Genomic DNA, 18,016 nt, shown 5'->3' on the forward strand with positions numbered 1-18,016 from the left:
TGCTATAGGTGCCAAAACAAAATCTGTTTGGTTAAAATGATTGAGTAAATGTCCTTAGGTTTCGTCTTTGTCAATGTCTTCCATTGCGCAAATAACGTTATATCTTTTCGACCGTGACATTTCCCATAGAAGTGTATACAGTGCCTTGCGAAAGTATTCGGCCCCCTTGAACTTTTCAACCTTTTGACACATTTCAGGCTTCAAACATAAAGATATAACATTTTTATTTTTTGTGAAGAATCACCAACAAGTGGGACACAATTGTGAAGTGGAACAAAATCTATTGGATAATTTAAACTTTTTTAGCAAATAAAAAACTGAAAAGTGGTGCGTGCAAAATTATTCGGCCCCTTTACTTTCAGTGCAGCAAACTCACTCCAGAAGTTCAGCGAGGATCTCTGAATGAGCCAATGTTGTCCTAAATGACTGAGGGTGATAAATAGAATCCACCTGTGTGTGATCAAGTCTCTGTATAAATGCACCTGCTCTGTGATAGTCTCAGGGTTCTGTTGAAAGCGCAGAGACATCATGAAGACCAAGGAACACACCAGGCAGGTCCGTAATACTGTTGTGGAGAAGTTTAAAGCCCTTTGGATCAAAAAGATTTCCCAACTTTAAACACCAAGGAGCACTGTGCAAGCGATCATTTTGAAATGGAAGGAGTATCAGACCACTGCAAATCTACCAAGACCTGGCCGTCCCTGTAAACTTCAGCTCAGACAAGAGAAGACTGATCAGAGATGCAGCCAAGAGGTCCATGATCACTCTGGATGAACTGCAGAGAACTACAGCTGAGGTGGAGAGTCTGTCCATAGGACAACAATCAGTCGTACACTGCACAAATCTGGCCTTTATGAAGAGTGGCAAGAAGAAAGCCATTTCTCAAAGATATCCATGAAAGTCTTTGTCTAAAGTTTGCCACATGCCACCTGGGAGACACACCAAACATGTGAAGAAGGTGCTCTGGTCAGATGAAACCAAAATCGAACTTTCTGGCCACAATGCAAAACGATATGTTTGGCGTAAAAGCAACACAGCTCATCACCCTCAACACACCATCCCCACTGTCAAACTGGTGGTGGCAGCATCATGGTTTGGCCGCTTTTCTTCACAGGGACAGGAAGATGGTTAAATTGAGGGGAAGATGGATGCAGCCAAATACAGGACCATTCTGGATGAAAACCTGTTGGAGTCTGCAAAAGACCTGAGACTGGGCGGAGATTTATCTTCCACAAGACAATGATCCCAAACATACAGCAAAATCTACAAAGGAATGGTTCAAAATAACGTATCCAGTGTTAGAATGGCCAAGTCAAAGTCCAGACCTGAATCCAATCGAGAACTGTGGAAAGAACTGGAAACTGCTGTTCACAAACGCTCTCCATCCAACCTCACTGAGCTTGAGTTGTTTTACAAGGAAGAATGGGCAAGAATTTCAGTCTCTCGATGTGCAAAACTGATAGAGACGACACCGAGCGATTGCAGCTGGAATCGCAGCAAAAGGTGGCTCTACAAAGTATTAACGCAAGGGGGCCGAATAATTTTGCACGCACCACTTTTCAGTTTTTTATTTGCTAAAAAAGTTTAAAATATCCGATAGATTTCGTTCCACTTCACAATTGTGTCCCACTTGTTGGTGATTCTTCACAAAAAATAAAAATGTTATATCTTTATGTTTGAAGCCTGAAATGTGTCAAAAGGTTGAAAAGTTCAAGGGGGCCGAATACTTTCGCAAGGCACTGTAGTTCCTGACTGGGAACCCAGAAATTCTGACATTCCATGTAAAATTGAACACAACAACAGTCCGTGCCCCTTGCCTGGCATCATGGTAGTCCCAAAAGTCAGAAGAAAGCAGCAGAAAGTCCTATTTGATTATGACTGTGTCAGATAAAAGAAAGTACCTCTCAGTGGAAGTGGAACACTCCACGAATTTGAAAGTAGCCTACATTTGAGAAATGGACACAAGGAGGCTAACCTAGCTTACTTAACAAGGTAAAAGGAGAACGCCCATCCCCCTTTCCCCGAAACAGAAGCTAACCCCGGTAACGTTACAGTCATGGACGTATGGATTTGTAGAGCCAGCAGCATGACGAAGACAACCGCAGGACAGAGAACACTACAGGCTGCTTTCACCGGCGATCCGATAGCTGGTTAGTAGATACGCAGGAACACCAAAAGCAAGAGGGAACGTGGGTTAGTATGTGGACTAATACTGGGATGTCTACACAACTGTGCGAGTCAATTGACTTCAAAAAGTTCACCACTTTACTCAAACCAAAGTTCAAAGTTGATGTATGTCTTTTTTAGTCTGTTGGCTGTTTAGGTTTTTCTCCTGGAACATGTCAAGCACATTCTGCACTTACTGATGCGTCTTGTGTTTCCAGATATGTGCTCATCATCAGATGTACACTTTTTGTACTAGTGTTATTGCTGAATACATGTATTCATAATATATATATATATATATAAAATAATAATAACAATAACTCTCGAGTTATTATTACACAATACTTTTTCTGACCTTTTTGAATCCCCCGCTAAATAACCCATACTACAAAAAAGACTAAAACTAAACTAAAACAAAGCATTTAAAAAAAATAAAAAATAAAACTAACTAGCAAACCCTCTTAAAAAACTAATTGAAACCAAAATGAATTTTAAATCAAAAAGTCAAATCAAAATAAAAATATAAACTAACGAAAAATGCAAAATTATAATATGGTTTATCCTATACTATGGTTTGGTACTGACAACTTGTTTTGTTTTGTCATGGTCAAAAAAATCAGTTCTAAGAAAAGAAATCGTGATTCATATTTCCCCCTGAATCATGCAGGCCTAATTGAATCACACTAAAGCAAATTTCATTATATAGTGAGGGAAAAAAGTATTTGATCCCCTGCTTATATTGTACATTTGCCCACTGACAAAGAAATGATCAGGCCATAATTTGAATGATAGTTTTATTTGAACAGTGAGAGACAGAATAACAACAAGAAAATCCAGAAAAACGCATGACAAAAACGTTATAAATTGATTTGCATTTTAATGAGGGAAATATGTATTTGACATCTCGGCAAAACACAACTTGAAAACCGTTGTTGGCAATCCCAGAGGTCAGATGTTTCTTGTAGTCGGCCACCAGTTTTACACACATCTCAGGAGGGATTTTGTCCCACTCTTCTTTGCAGAGCTTCTCCAAGTCTTTAAGGTTTCAAGGCTGACGTTTGGCAACTTGAACCTCCAGTTACCTCCACCGATTTTCAATGGGATTAAGGTCTGGAGACTGGCTAGGCCACTCCAGGATCTTAACGGGCTTCTTCTTGAGCCACTCCTTTGTTGCCTTGGTCGTGTGTCTTGGGTCATTGTCATGCTGGAATATCCATCCACCACCCACTTTCAATGCCCTGGCTGAGGGAAGGAGGTTCTCACTCAAGATTTGATGGTACATGGCACCGTTCATCGTCCCTTTGATGCAATGAAGTTTTTCCTGTCCCTTTAGCAGAAAAACACCCCCAAAGCATAATGTTTCCACCTCCATGTTTGATGGTGGGGATGGTGTTCTTGGGGTCATAGGCAGCATTCCTTCTCCTCCAAACACGGCAAGTTGAGTTGATGCCCAAGAGCTCAATTTTGGTCTCATCTGACCACAACACTTTCACCCAGTTGTCAGATGTTCACTGGCAAACTTCAGACAGGCATGTACGTTTTCTTTAGCATGGGGACCTTGCGGGCGCTGCAGGATTTCAGTTCTTCACGGCATAGTGTGTTACTGTTTTCTTGGTGACTATGGTCCCAGCTGCCTTAAGATCATTGACAAGGTCCTCCTGTGTAGTTCTGGGCTGAGTCCACACTGTTCTCATGATCATTGCAACTCCATGAAGTGAGATCTTGCATGGAGCCCCAGGCCGAGGGAGATTGACAGTTCTTTTGTGTTTCTTTCATTTGCGAATAATCGCACCACATGTTGTCACCTTCTCACCAATCTGCTTGGCAATGGTCTTGAAGCCCATTCCAGACTTGTGTAGGTCTACAATCTTGTCCCTGACATCCTTGGAGAGCTCTTTGGTCTTGGCCATGGTGGAGAGTTTGGAATACGATTGATTGATTGATTGATTGATTGATTGATTGATTGATTAATGGATTGATTCTGTGGACAGGTGTCTTTTATCCAGGTAACAAGCTGAGATTAGGAGCACTCCCGTTGAGACAGTGCTCCTAATCTCTGCTTGTTACCTGAAAGACACCTGGGAGCTAGAAATGTTTCTGATTGAGAGGGGGTCAAATACATATTTCCCTCATTAAAATGCAAATCAATTTATAACATTTTAGATTTTTTGTTGTTATTCTGTCTTTCACTGTTCAAATAAATCTACCATTGAAATTATAGACCGATCATTTCTTTGTCATTGGGCAAACGTCCAAAGTCAGCAGGGGATCAAATACTTTTTCCCCCTCACTGTACAACTAACAACAACCCTAGGCTTCTTAATAACACGGAAGTACGAAACCACAGGCTGGTTACCTAGCAACAAGAAGCTGATGTAACCCACGGTGGCAAAAACTGTGACAGATTGGAATGCTTTTTTATTTATTTTTTATTACACAAGCAACATTTAAGGTCAGGTTTGACAAGAATTCTAATTTTAGGACAATTCATTCCAATGTAGTGACTTTTCCAAATGTGTATGTACATATTCATAATGTATTTTATATTTACAAGTTGTAACACATTTAATGAAAAGCAAAAACCGACACTCACCTCTTACATAGCATGTGGAGGTTTTGGAGGCCTAAGGCGTGTGTGAGGGACAGACACTCGAGAACAGTTCTCTGAACACCGTCAATTGGCTGCCAACACATGAGGGGAAAAGAAAAAGGGGAATTTAGACTAGTACAGTAATTTTGATGCACTGAGGGCTCTTGAGTGAAAAACAACATATCAAACACATGGTAAAATGGGAATCAAAAGCTGTTCATACAAGTGGAACAGCATTATTATTGACACTGAGCATGCAGGCACCAGACAAAATCAACAAGTGTAAAGCCAGAGGAATATAAATTGGATCTGTTCTTGCCGTTTTCAGCTGTGATACTCCACATACTGCTATATCACTGTTGTTTAGGAATACAAGTGATCCCTACACTGAGGATCTGATATACCTTAACTATGAATGCAAAGTTATCAGTAGAAAAATAATAACCATAATTTAGAACCAATAACATTTGATTGGGTGCAATAATGACACTTTGTGTTTAGAGTGCAAGAAATGTGGACACATCAAGTAAAGATGAATAAGAATATAAAAAATAATACAAAAGGAGAAAGATGTTGTGTATCAATTTCTAATTTTGTTGACTTTTTTATTTCAAAGATGGATGATTAATTCATATGCAGATATATGTTTATAGAGATTGGCCAAAATGTTGTCTGTAACTAAAACATCCACTAAAAGTAACGACTCTGTTGTCCAGATATCCCCTGACTACAGAAATACTGGCTGTTGCCTCTAGAGGCTAAATTGCCATAGGACCGAGATTGTTAGACATGTGAACCTACTTAGCACATACACACGGTACATTTAGAAAAGTAAGAAGCCTATGAAATCTATTTTTTCATTTCTTAAATCTGCTAGTTTTCCTTATGTATCACAAACCTTGGGAAAGAAGCGGCAGTAGTCTCGGGTGAGAACCATCTCCACCACATCCTTCAGCCCCTCTAAGCCCAACATGTCGGCTGCCAACACCACCTGACTGTGGAACAGGAGATACCAAATACAGGTCAGGTTGTTTTCTGGGCCTGCATTCTAATTTTGGACAGTCTGCTCACATACAGTACCTGGCACTGGCTCCAGGTGGCAGATCCACTATTGCCCCATACATGAACTGGAGCAGGATCTCCATCTCATCTGGGCCTAAACTGGAATAGTTAACAAAATATCTGTTTACAAGCCATATTTCTCAATTAAAAAGGGATAGTTTTTTTTTGATTTTTTGAAGTAAGGTTGCATGAGGTACTTATTTATAGTGCATGTATTACCTATTGTAGATGGCGGTTGGCACATCCTCAGCTTGGAGGCAGACAGCAGTACCGGCACTGAAGCTAAGGAATGTAATGCTTAAAGACTGGGGTACACAGCAAAACCTATTTTAGTCACCTAAAAAAGCCCACAAAAAAAAAATAAAGTTTGCTATATTTAGAATATTTTCACTGCTTTACCTTGCCGTCAGACAGCCCAACTGAAGCCTTTATATCCATTTGTGCTCTCTTCAAAGCCACCAGACTCCTTTACAAAAAAGTAATTTTACCTTGAGGAACACAGGAGTAGGTGGTCTCCTGCTGCTGCAATTTTTTCGGTGGCTAAAATATCTTTTGTTGTGTAGCCCCTACAACAGTAGTACGTTGCTTACCATCCGTGCCGGTACTCCTGCCCGCTTCTCCAAACTGGCATGCTGACTGTCATCTATTGTAGGTAAAACATTGACTATAAATAAATCTCATAAAATCCCACTTAAGAAAAAATCCCAAACTGTCCCTTGCAGAATTGTCCCAAACCAGTCTAATATTATCTTTGTGAATCCAGGCACGCAGTGTAGATGTATTTTTTCCTGTCAATACTGCAAGCACAACTGTGAATGCTGTAAACAAAATCCATGTATCATGCAGCACTCAATTCACGTGACTGCAGCCTGAGGGACACTTCACAGGTTTTCCCCTGCAAGTCGACGCAGCAACTCCCCACTCTGACAGCCACGTCTTCCCCAGTTACCCTCAGATCAGTAATGCTGAGGCAAGTGACATGTCTCTCCCTGGAGGAAGAAAATGGGCTTCATTTGTCTTTCCCCACTCTAAAAAAAAAAAGATACTGGGTCTGGTGGTGGGGGCTCTTCAACAGGCAGTGAATGAGGAGACATTTATGTGGCTCACAGAGGAAATGTAGCTTGGTAGAAATCTGAGAAAGCAATTTGAGATTCCACTGGCAGTGTGTTGTGTGTGTATTTGGGCATGTGTAGTTAAAACATGGCATTGTGAGCGAAACCCCATACTGCACAGAGCCTCAGTTGCAAAGCCTGAATAACTAATGCAGCATATGCAGTTATTCAGCTGTATTGTTCAAGAATAAAATGTAGAATTGTTAGACCAGGAGTGGAGGTGTATTATTGATCCCTGTGACCTGATGCAATATGATGCGCCAGTCTTACCCTTGCAGAGTGATGCACTGTCTGGAGCTCTCCATCCAACTCCCGCTTAGCATCGCTCGGAAGTACTGAGAGCGCGCACACAGGATTGCCCTGGAAACCCAATACAGCAGGCAGTTAGTTGCAAGATTTTTTACTATAAACCCAAATAAGGTTTTTATTTTTATTATAAATGCTTTTCCTTCGGAGCAACAACATTTTTTTTGTTCAGTCCACATTTATATTTGTTCTGGATTAAGGGGACTACCTGGACATTCATCTATCAAATGATTGTCACCATTCAGCTCAACATTACATTTTGAATGTTGGATTACAAACTCATCGCTTTATCTTCCACATTAACTGCAACATCATTGAAAATATGAAGGAAGAATCATAATGCACTTTTCTATCATTAAAACCAAAACTTCCTGTCTACATCTGTAGATCAGATTATATTCAGAGTCTGTTCTGAACTTGGCAAGCCTGCGTTTTCCGCATCCTGGGTTGAGAATAACTGACCTGTTCATGAGCAGGTACATGTTTGTGCGATTTGATCACTAGCATAATCAACACCCCTCAACTACTATACAGGCTGCCTGTTCTGCTCCGTTTCTGGGCAACATTCACAAAACTGTTACCCAATAGTTTTTTTGGAAAAACTACCTTCACACAGGCATTCAAATGCCACACTTAAAAAAGCTCTCTACTTTATGCCTCTTAGGTCCCATGTTATTGTGCTACACATAATACATCTTGTTTTGTGTGTGACTTTTATGTGTTAAGTGATTTGCTGCCATTTTGTCCATGTCTCTCCTATAAAAGGAATAATGTATCTCAAGAGCCTAAATATATAGTAGTAGTAAAGTTAAAGTGTGGAGAAGCCTCTGGGTGGGAACTGCAGCAGCTACTGTAACAATGTGTTATGTAGAATGTGAGCCTTCAGCTATCAGGCTCCTCTCCTGTGGAACCAGCTCCCAGTCTGGGTTCGGGAGGCAGACACTATCACCAGATGTTTGAGTAAACTTAAAACTCTCTTCTTTGATAAAGCATATTGTTAGGAAGTGAGGAGTTGCAGCGTTCGTCTAGACCGGCGAGAGAGGTTGTATAGCTACAGACACAGCACCCCTTCTTTTCTCTAAATAGTCGTCAGATTCATCTACCAACACTAGAACTGTCTTAGGTCTGCCTTGCACAAGCTCTTAATTATGCCGTTATAGTTTTAGACTTCCAGGGTACTTCCTTTGACACACTGAGCTCCTCTCTCCTTTCTCTTTCCATCTGTGTGCATCCATGTCCCAGAAATGCTTGTTACTAACTTAGTTCTGGGGAGCTTATTCACCGGATTCCCATGTTTTTTTACCCAGCAGTTTTCCTTGGATTAGAATGGCACCTAAATCATGGTTGCAGCCGTCACTGTTGTCCTACTCCACGCCCTGCTGTTCCCTGCTATGCCCTGCTGTTCCCTGCAGTGCCCTGCTACGCCCTATAACCCCCTGCAGTGCCCTACAACGCCATGAACTACTACAACTACCATTTCTAGTCATAGTTCCATTATTTTTATTGTGACTATTATTGTCACTGTTCATCACATCCCCAACCGGCCCGTCAGACACCGCCTACCAAGAGCCTAAGTCGGTCCGAGGTTTCTTCCTAAATGGAGGTTTTTTGTCGCCACTGTCACACTAAATGCTTGCTCTTGGGGAATTGCTGGAATTGTTGGGCCTTTGTAAATTATAAAGTGTGGTCTAGACAATGACTAGGTCAATCTGTAATTGTCTTGAGCTAACTCGTGTTATGATTTGATACTATAAATAAAACTGAATTGAATTATACAAATCAATGCTTCAGAGCAACCATAGTCCAGCTTCCTCCCCTGAGCATGAGCTGGGAGAAACCTGTCTCCATGGTTACCAGCTGCAACTACTACCTCAGCAACACTGAATGACAACCCACTGACTGCTCCACACTGGCATGAGTCAACAGCAGATGTGCAGACCTCTGTAGTGTTTTATGTCTGGCAAATGTGGCTGGGTGGAGGGGTTTTTGGAGTCCCCGAGAAAAGTATAATATTGTAGATAAGAGGTCCCCCAGAAATTTTTGAACAGAGCAGATGTACTTGTGTCTGAACAGAATACAAAAAGCTAAACGTACAGAAATTAATTTGATGACTAATTCAGATCCACATTTAACAATACCCACTTATTGTTTATTTTTTACACTTGAGGATCTTTTTATGCTTGAATGCAATTGCAATTTCTGTGAACCCGAGAGGCCCCAGTACCAGGAGAGCCCACGGTGTAGTTAAGAAAAATCGCTTTATGTACTATTTCTATTTATAGAAGATATGAGTATTAATGTACTGTTAGATCTTCAACTTTCAGAATTAATAAACAATTGTATTTTCTTAAAACAATGTCTTATTACAAAGTATTTTAACAATAAAGTCGTAAAACCATAAAAAAATAAAAAGTTATGTCAAAACATGACATGAAATCGCTGGTATCGCTAAAAACTAGAAAGCTCCGAGCTTCAAAATGACACCCTGAACACAATATGGCTTGGGAAACGTGCATAAAGACCTTTTAACAAAAACAAAAAGGCTATAAGCAACAGGCAAACAAAATATTAACCTTTACTTAAATGACAGCTACGTCAGAGGCAGTAAGAGGCCGCGTCACGCCGGTTGTGTATTAGCGTGCTGAATCTGCTGGGTGCAAGGTAGCAGTGAAAAAGTGGAATGGAGTTTCAGTGATTTGGGCATTCACTCAATAAGCAAGTAGAATGGATTTGATAATGGAGCACTGACACAATGTAGGAGGAGCAATTTTAAGTACAGCCCATGGAAATGCTAAAAAACGTAAAAAAATGGCACATTAAATTCAATATGGCGTACTTCCTGTGGGGTTTAGGTGGATGGCTCCAAGAGACTATTTTGTAAGTCTAGAGGTACTGCATATGTTTTTGGAACTTTTACATTTATGTGAAACACAGTGTGAGGGCTACTTTGTTTACATTTTGTTTAGGGCACTATCAAGCCAATTCACAACACCCAAAACCCCTAGACTGTATATTTTCCCCACTTCTGATGTGTGCAAAGTTTAAAAACGTTCTGAGCCCTCTTTAGCCCCTCAAAACGGCGATTCATTTTGCTTCAGAAAAAGAACGAGGAGCAATTTCTATAGGGCCTCCTCTGCACAACGTTGTCGGTGCTCAGGCCCCAATAAGGGACCTAGAGGCCCCCATACATAGCTATACCTGTGGCAGGAGAAGACCTGCTCCGCTACCTGGATGGTGATATCACACTGCTCTCCCCTTTGGTACAGATCCAGCAAGTCAGCTCCAAGGCCCGAAGCTGACTCAAGAACAACATCTGGAGTGAAGTTGAAATGGATAATCAAGAGTGAAGAAGAGAAAGACTTGGGAGACACATATTATAAGATACATAACATGGGTATGTATATGTATGTATGTATGTACTGTATGTGTGTGTGTGTGTGTGTGTGTGTGTGTGTGTAAATGCATGGTAGCTATCATTTAACCACTTAAAAAGGAGCTGTTCTCAACATTCAGAACATTATTATAGCAGCAAACATAAATTTGCAATGTAAAGATACAGTGGAGAAATAAAATTTAATCGAATTGGAATAAGGGAGTCCTGAGCAGATAATGGAGACACACTCCCTCTGTGTGTGTGTTAATCCCAGCTTCTCTTTTATGTTTTGATAGCACGTCCGGCTGTGCATGCATGGGGCAATAAAGAAATGTAGGTATTTCCCGTTTCGGGGAATGGTCCGTGAGAGCCGTGTGGCAACCCCAGCCCAGTTTTTTTTCAGTGTTTCGAGTATAGCCCCTTTAAAGAGGTATTTTGCTGGTTTATATCCAGCTCTGTGTCTCTGTGGCAGTTTGGGCAGTTTGTGTAGATGAACAATCTGTGACTTCCCTCGATGGTCACAGTGCACCCAACTGAGCAGAGCAGCGGAGGTCTGCCTGACATGAAACGCATAGTTTTGTTTGATGTGCACTGGCGCCATAGAGGGAAGCCATACACTGTTCATCTAAACACAATACCCACACAATTATGACACAAAGCTTGATTCAACTTGGCAAAGTATCCCTTTAGCTGAAAGTACTGCAAATAGAGAAATGTAGTTTTTAAAGTATCCATAGCATGGCCAAACTGCAATTAGCAGTAACAACAACGGAATCTAAATGAGATTAGCACCTAAATGGATTATGGCTGAGATAACATGATGTGAAGTATGGGGGAGGGAGGGGGCATCTGAATGGCCATATAACATAGAATAAACCCTCAATGGAAAAGCTTGTTCCTCTCTTTACCTGAGTCAGTGGAACTTTCTGGCACTGCGCCCTCCTGGTCTGGGATTATTTCAGACACGCGCATGCTCTGGTCTGCTGTGTACAGTCGCCTGCGGGGGGAAACTCTAAAGGTTAATTAAAACTAGGCCTTTCACACTTATTTAAATTCCAATCTCATTTTATGTAATGTGACTTCAGTGACACATGAGGTAAGCCAAAAACATAACTGTGAAGCATTTCCTATTTTTCCTCAGTGAAGCATTTTATGAAGTGGCTGGCAATCTCATAAAGTTAATTTACAACAAGTTACAGTACATTTGCCCTGGGTACTTCTGCTGCAGCATCCTGGCTTGTTCTGCACAGGATCTTTTTAGCATGTCCCCATCTCTCTCTCTCTCCTCTACGATCACTTAAAACTGAAAAACATTCAACGCTAGTGCAGTGAGAAGTTTGGCATATTTTCTTATATAGAAAGAAAGAAAACATGTTCGTATTCCTCAAACCAAGGAATTGAAAAGAGCATTGTTTTAATATTGGTGCCAAATTGGACTGGTATCATTACAGGCAGATTTATGGTATTTCCAATGATATCCTATGTGCCAAACTTCTCCAGCGGGCTCTCTCAGGATAAGAAAGCAGTGGGTCTAAACCTGGGTCCTCTGGGATCAACGTACACCTCATTGGAGCTGTAATAAAAGATTGTCATTATCAATTAAAGTGTTAATTTTATTCAGAACCGATTGATTGTTTTGTCATTAACATGTAAGATTTTATACAGAGTATAAGTGGATTCAGACTGCTTGTTTTGTTCAACCAACGTCCAAAAACTTGAAGCAAAGGCATGTCACTTTAGTTCTGTGGTATCGTGTTTACATGTGTTGCAGTTCTGCATCAGTGTAGCTAATTTTTTTAAATTATTTATTAGGATACTCGTGAATGCCAAACACGTCTATCTTACCTAGATACTTGAACTCAGCACTCTTGCAGTTTGCGTGTGTAAAAGAAGCTTTAAACAAACTGACTCCATGATGGTGTAACCAATCGAGGGTGACTCTTTCTTCTAGTCCTAATCATAAACTGCTAATGAGACACAAATCAGTGGATAAAGAATTGTGCACTCTAAGAGACCCAACTGCAAAGCCTTGATGAAAACTGCTACTCTAGAAACTAAGATGATTATAAACACACATACACTTTGGGATTTGTGTGTCTCAACATTACATGAAAATGTGCAATTTATAAAATTAAAATAGCTGCAGCCAAAGCTCCTTCAAACAAACAAATATATCACAGATGGTGTGCATGGCGCCCTCTGTCAGAGAGTCTGTGAAACTGTAACACTAAAAGAGAAGTATAAATGATGTCTCTTAACATTTCCTACTAGAAGATGTAGAGTTTGGCTTCATGTGAAAGTATTAAGTCGTATTAAGAAATGTTCAAACAGCTTTCTTCTACAGGGGCAAATAGAAATTGTCTAAATCCTTAAAAGTAGAAAAAGTAACAGCAAATTTAAGCTGTAATCAGCAACAACAAAAAGCAATTACTTGAACTCATTGCCTACCTGAGAAAATCTTTCAACCCGGACAGCTCATAGTCAGACAGATGAATGATGGTAGGATCTTTGTGTGTTTCTCCCTGAAGGACATGAGGAGCTCTGGCCAACAGTATGGCTCTGTGTGCTTGAAGAGAGCCTGACCCAGCATACAGAGAAACATCCGCCTCCAGCTCGTCCTGCAGCAACCTGGGTAAATGCAATACAACATTTTATTTAGCTGCAATTAGGGTTGGGCAATATACCGATGCTATATCGATATTGTCTAGAAATCATCTTAGATTTTGGGATAGCTTAATGTCGTAATTTGGCATAAGTGTTGTCTTTTCCTGGTTTGAAAGGCTGAATTACAGTAAAGATTTTTAACATACCAGACTGTTCTGCTGTTTACGCACTTAATCATAACAATATGACTGGTGATTATTTATATTTTAAAAATAGAAAATATTTTGTGAAAGAACCAATAGTCAACCCTACACTATTGTCGCAATATCGCCATCGAGGTATTTGTTAAAAAATATTGTGATATTTGATTTTCTCCATATTTCCGAGCCCTGGCAGCAATCCACCGAAATTCCCCTTTACTGATTAAAATAAAAAACAATGTACACACATGCCATCAGTGTGGTAATTAATTACTGTTGACTAGAAAAAAAACAATACAGAACAAATTATGAAGCCAAGTTAGCAAAATGTTCACATTAAATATACGTATTTAAAACCCAACAAAGGCCCTTTTAACCAACCTCTAAAATCTATGAGGTTCAAAGATGAATGTGATGGCCTATTTTTCCACTTTCAGACTACCACAAGCATAGCCCTGAGGCACTGCAGTGCTTCTTCGCGAGCCTTATCTCGTGTCCCGCCTCAATAACTAATCTGGGTGACCCAAGAATCAGTCAGCCAATAGTGCGGTATATGTTCTAATGCTGGTATGTCCATTACTCTAACCCTTTGATGAAAAGTGACCAAATTGACGAACCACAAGTGCAACAAGGAGACTCACATTCATTTCATCTAACACCCAATGAACTGCACAAAGCCACGTGACCTTGTGTCTTGTGAGCTATCGGTCAGTGGTGAAGTTTACTGTAACTGTGCTCCATAAGATGTATAGCCTATGCTTTAAGAATGGTCTAAATTAAAGCAGCAGAGGCCAAGATATCCTGACTTTGACTTGCCCTCATGCTCTCAAAACACTGGACACTAAAATTCTCATAATGCAATTAAATCAGAAGAAAAAAACTCTCCTGGCCTCCTAAATACCCAAGTTTTTTAAAGCTGTCACATCACTTTAAAAGGTCCTATGACATGGTGCTTTTTGGATGCTTTCTTATAGGTCTCAGTGGTCCCCTAATACTGTATCTAAAGTATCTTTTATATACAGTGGTGTGAAAAAGTGTTTGCCCCCTTCCTCATTTCCTGTTCCTTTGCATGTTTGTCACACTTAAGTGTTTCGGAACATCAAACCAATTTAAACAATAGTCAAGGACAACACAAGTAAACACAAAATGCAATTTGTAAATGAAGGTGTTTATTATTAAAGGTGAAAAAAATCCAAACCATCAGGCCCTGTGTGAAAAAGTGATTGCCCCCCTTGTTAAACATACTATAACTGTGGTTGTCCACACCTGAGTTCAATTTCTCTAGCCCACACAACGGCAGTGACCGATTATTGCCCCAACCGGTTCACAATCAAGGCATCACTTAAATAGGAGCTGCTTGACACAGTAAGGTCCACCTATAAGATCCTTAAAAGCTACACATCATGCCGAGACCCAAAGAAATTCAGGAGCAATTGAGAAAGAAAGTAATGAGATCTATCAGTCTGGAGGTTATAAAGCCATTTCCAAAGCTTGGGAATCCAGCGAACCACAGTGAGAGCCATTATCCACAAATGGCGAAGACATGGAACAGTGGTGAACCTTCCCAGGATGGGCCGCCGCCCAAAATTACCCCAAGACGCACGACGACTCATCCAGAGCACAAAGACCCCACAACAACGCCAAAGAACTGCAGCCTCACTTGCCTAGTTAGGGTCAGCGTTCAGGCCTCCACCATCGAAAAGACTGGGCAAAAATGGCCTGCATGGCAGAGTTTGAAGAAGAAAACCACTGCTGAGCAAAAAGAACATCAAGCTTATCTCAATTTCTCCACAACACATCTTGATGATCCCCAACTTTGGGACAACATTCTGTGGACCGATGAACAAAAGTGGAACTCTTTGGAAGGTGTGTCTCCAAGTATATCTGGCGTAGAAGGAACACTGCATTTCATAAAACATTTACAAACAGTAAAATATGGTGGTGGTATGTGTGATGGTCTGGGGCTGTTTTGATGCTTCAGGACCTGGAAACTTGCGTGTAAAAGGAACATGAATTCTGCTGTCTACCAAGAGATCCTGAAGGAGATGTCCGACCATCTGTTCGTGTACTCAAGCTGAACGAACTTGGGTTCTGCAGCAGGACAATGATCCTAAACACACCAGCAAGTCCACCACCGAATGGCTGAAGAAAACAAAATGAAGACTTTGGAGTGGCCTGGCCAAAGTCCTGACCTGAATCTTATTGAGATGTTGTGGTATGACCTTAAAAAGGCCGTTCATGCTCGAAAACCCTCTAATGTGTAACTGAATTAGGACAATTCTGCAAAGATGAGTGGGACAAAATTCCTCCAGACGCTGTAAAAGCCTCATTGCACGTTATCGCAAACCTTGGTTGCGTTGTTGCTGGCTAAGGGTGGCCCACCCGTTATTAGGTTGAGGGGCAATCAGTTTTCACACCGGCCCATGACGTTTGGATTTTTTTTTCACCTTTAATATAAAGCCTTCATTTACAAATTGCATTTTGTGTTTACTTGTGTTTTCCTTGACTATTGTTTAAATTGGTTTGATGTTCGGAAACACTTAGTGTGACAAACTGCAAAGGAACAGGAAATGAGGAAGGGACAAACACTTTTCACACCACTGTAGATCTTAGTGTGCCCTAATACTGTATCTAAAGTATCTTTATAAAGACCTCAGTGGTCCCCTAATACTGTTTCTGAAGTGTCTTTATATAGACCTTAGTCCCCTAATACTGTAACTTAAGTCTCTTTTATATAGACCTTGGTCCTCTAATACTGTAACTTAAGTCTCTTTTATATAGACCTTAATGGCCTCTCTATACTGACTTAAGTCTCTTTTATATAGACTAATGGTCCTCTATACTGTCTAAAGTCTCTTTTATATAGACCTAGTGTCCTCTAATACTGTAACTTAAGTCTCTTTTATATAGACCTTAATGGTCCTCTAATACGGTATCTAAAGTCTCTTTTATATAGACCTTAGTGGTCCTCAATACTGTATCTGAAGTCTCTTTCCCGAAATCCACTTGGTGCAAATATGTTTGCTTAATTCTGCAGAATATCATGTAGGTCTAGGACATATCCTGAGCCAAACAATATTAATTTAAATGTATTTTGGCACAGATTTCATCTTTAACAAATATGTGCCTCCTTGAAGCCATATTGGGATTTTATTAAATTTTGATATTGTTCAGCTCTAGCCTGAGAAAAGTTGATATAACCGGCGATGACACATCACGGTTATTTTCCTAACTTTGAAGCTCCTGTAGAGTCACAGAAGATATTATAGAATGTTTTTACAAGCTGAGTACTACTCTTTGTAACAAGTTAACTACTTAAATAATTAAAATTGGTGGTGCCCCTTAGAAGGTTCAAAGTATTTGTTAAGATTATTGATTGTGAAACCTGTTATATACTGTATGACAAGCAATGACTGATTAAACTGGATGTACAAGCAAGTTATTTATACCAGTTCACTCTTGATGATGATGATCACAACCATTCACGTGCCTTTAAAATAAGCTGCAGATGTGCAGCAAGAAGATAAGAACCCTAAATCCGTTGACAGCCCTCTACTGTATTGACTGCAGTAGGAATAGATCTTTACATATAAATGCACACATTTACCCAGGACTGTGCAGTTCAGTGCACAATGACATGTCTTACCTTTAAGGTCCAGATAAGGCTGACGATAAACGTCTCTTCAGCTGCTCTTTGTATTTGCATTCTTTGGCATGGAACTCCCTTGCAGCCTCTTGGGTGATCATGGTTCATTAGGCTCTCTAAGACAGAGACAAGACAGAGACCTCAGCCTGGATTGCTCTAGAAAGAGGGCTAGAAAAAACCCAGGGGCATGCTGTTGGAACATTCCGAGGAACCCAAGTAAGACTTCTAAACGTATTTAAAAATAAATAGTTACTTACATACTGCTGGAATACAACAAGCACATCGATGCACGTTAAGCTTTAATAGTTTATTAGATATGATGCCATCTTCACCGGACTCCCTCCCTAGGTGACTTGACACGATTGGCTCTTCCCGCACACTGACTTACGTTTTACCACAATTGCAACTCAGAGAGCGCTGCTACTAATTGGAAGAAAATCACACACATTTAGTAACTATTACCTATGCCCTTTGTGTCAAGAACATTATTTAACCCTAAGTTATTCAAACAAAATAACACCTCATGTAGAAAACGCCAGGATAACATCACCAACACCACCATCTCCCAATTATCTCTATTTTAAATAAGGGTTACACTCTCCGCTACATTTAAACACACACGGTCTGCGGTAATGTTATTACGCAAATAATGACGTTACTCTCTTTTCCTCTCGCGGCATCATGCTACGTTAGCTACATGGGCTACCGTTACTAGTTAACCTAGTTATCTTTTGGAACCTCAAACCCTGAATGCATAGTGATAATGCCGGTATTAATGAATTGCAGCCGATAATTGTCTGTTAGTATAACATTCGGTAACAAACTTAGCTAGCGTTAGTATCTATATTAACGGGTTGACCCACTGACCGATGTTGTTGACATCACCACCACTGCACGCTGTTCGCCGCCCACTAGACAGGGTTCACAAAGAAAGGAGTAGCCAAATCGTCACAGACC

At 40.5% G+C, this 18,016-nt stretch overlaps 1 protein-coding gene across 5 annotated transcripts in view; it reads right to left on the minus strand.

Annotated features, from left to right (window-relative positions):
- Nucleotides 1–18,016, minus strand: part of btbd8 (BTB domain containing 8) — a 72,867-nt gene that overhangs the window by 16,998 nt on the left and 37,853 nt on the right. For all 5 annotated transcript variants that reach the window (XM_032525139.1, XM_032525138.1, XM_032525141.1 and 2 more), the window contains exons 3-9: nucleotides 13,058–13,237; nucleotides 11,518–11,606; nucleotides 10,435–10,549; nucleotides 7,201–7,290; nucleotides 5,837–5,917; nucleotides 5,655–5,751; nucleotides 4,760–4,848 (exon numbers count right to left, since the gene is read on the minus strand). In XM_032525139.1, the coding sequence (XP_032381030.1) occupies nucleotides 4,760–4,848; nucleotides 5,655–5,751; nucleotides 5,837–5,917; nucleotides 7,201–7,290; nucleotides 10,435–10,549; nucleotides 11,518–11,606; nucleotides 13,058–13,237 (741 nt within the window). The remainder of the gene's footprint in view (nucleotides 1–4,759; nucleotides 4,849–5,654; nucleotides 5,752–5,836; nucleotides 5,918–7,200; nucleotides 7,291–10,434; nucleotides 10,550–11,517; nucleotides 11,607–13,057; nucleotides 13,238–18,016) is intronic.

Source organism: Etheostoma spectabile, chromosome 9 (genome assembly GCF_008692095.1).
Source record: "Etheostoma spectabile isolate EspeVRDwgs_2016 chromosome 9, UIUC_Espe_1.0, whole genome shotgun sequence".
Taxonomy (NCBI): domain Eukaryota; kingdom Metazoa; phylum Chordata; class Actinopteri; order Perciformes; family Percidae; genus Etheostoma; species Etheostoma spectabile.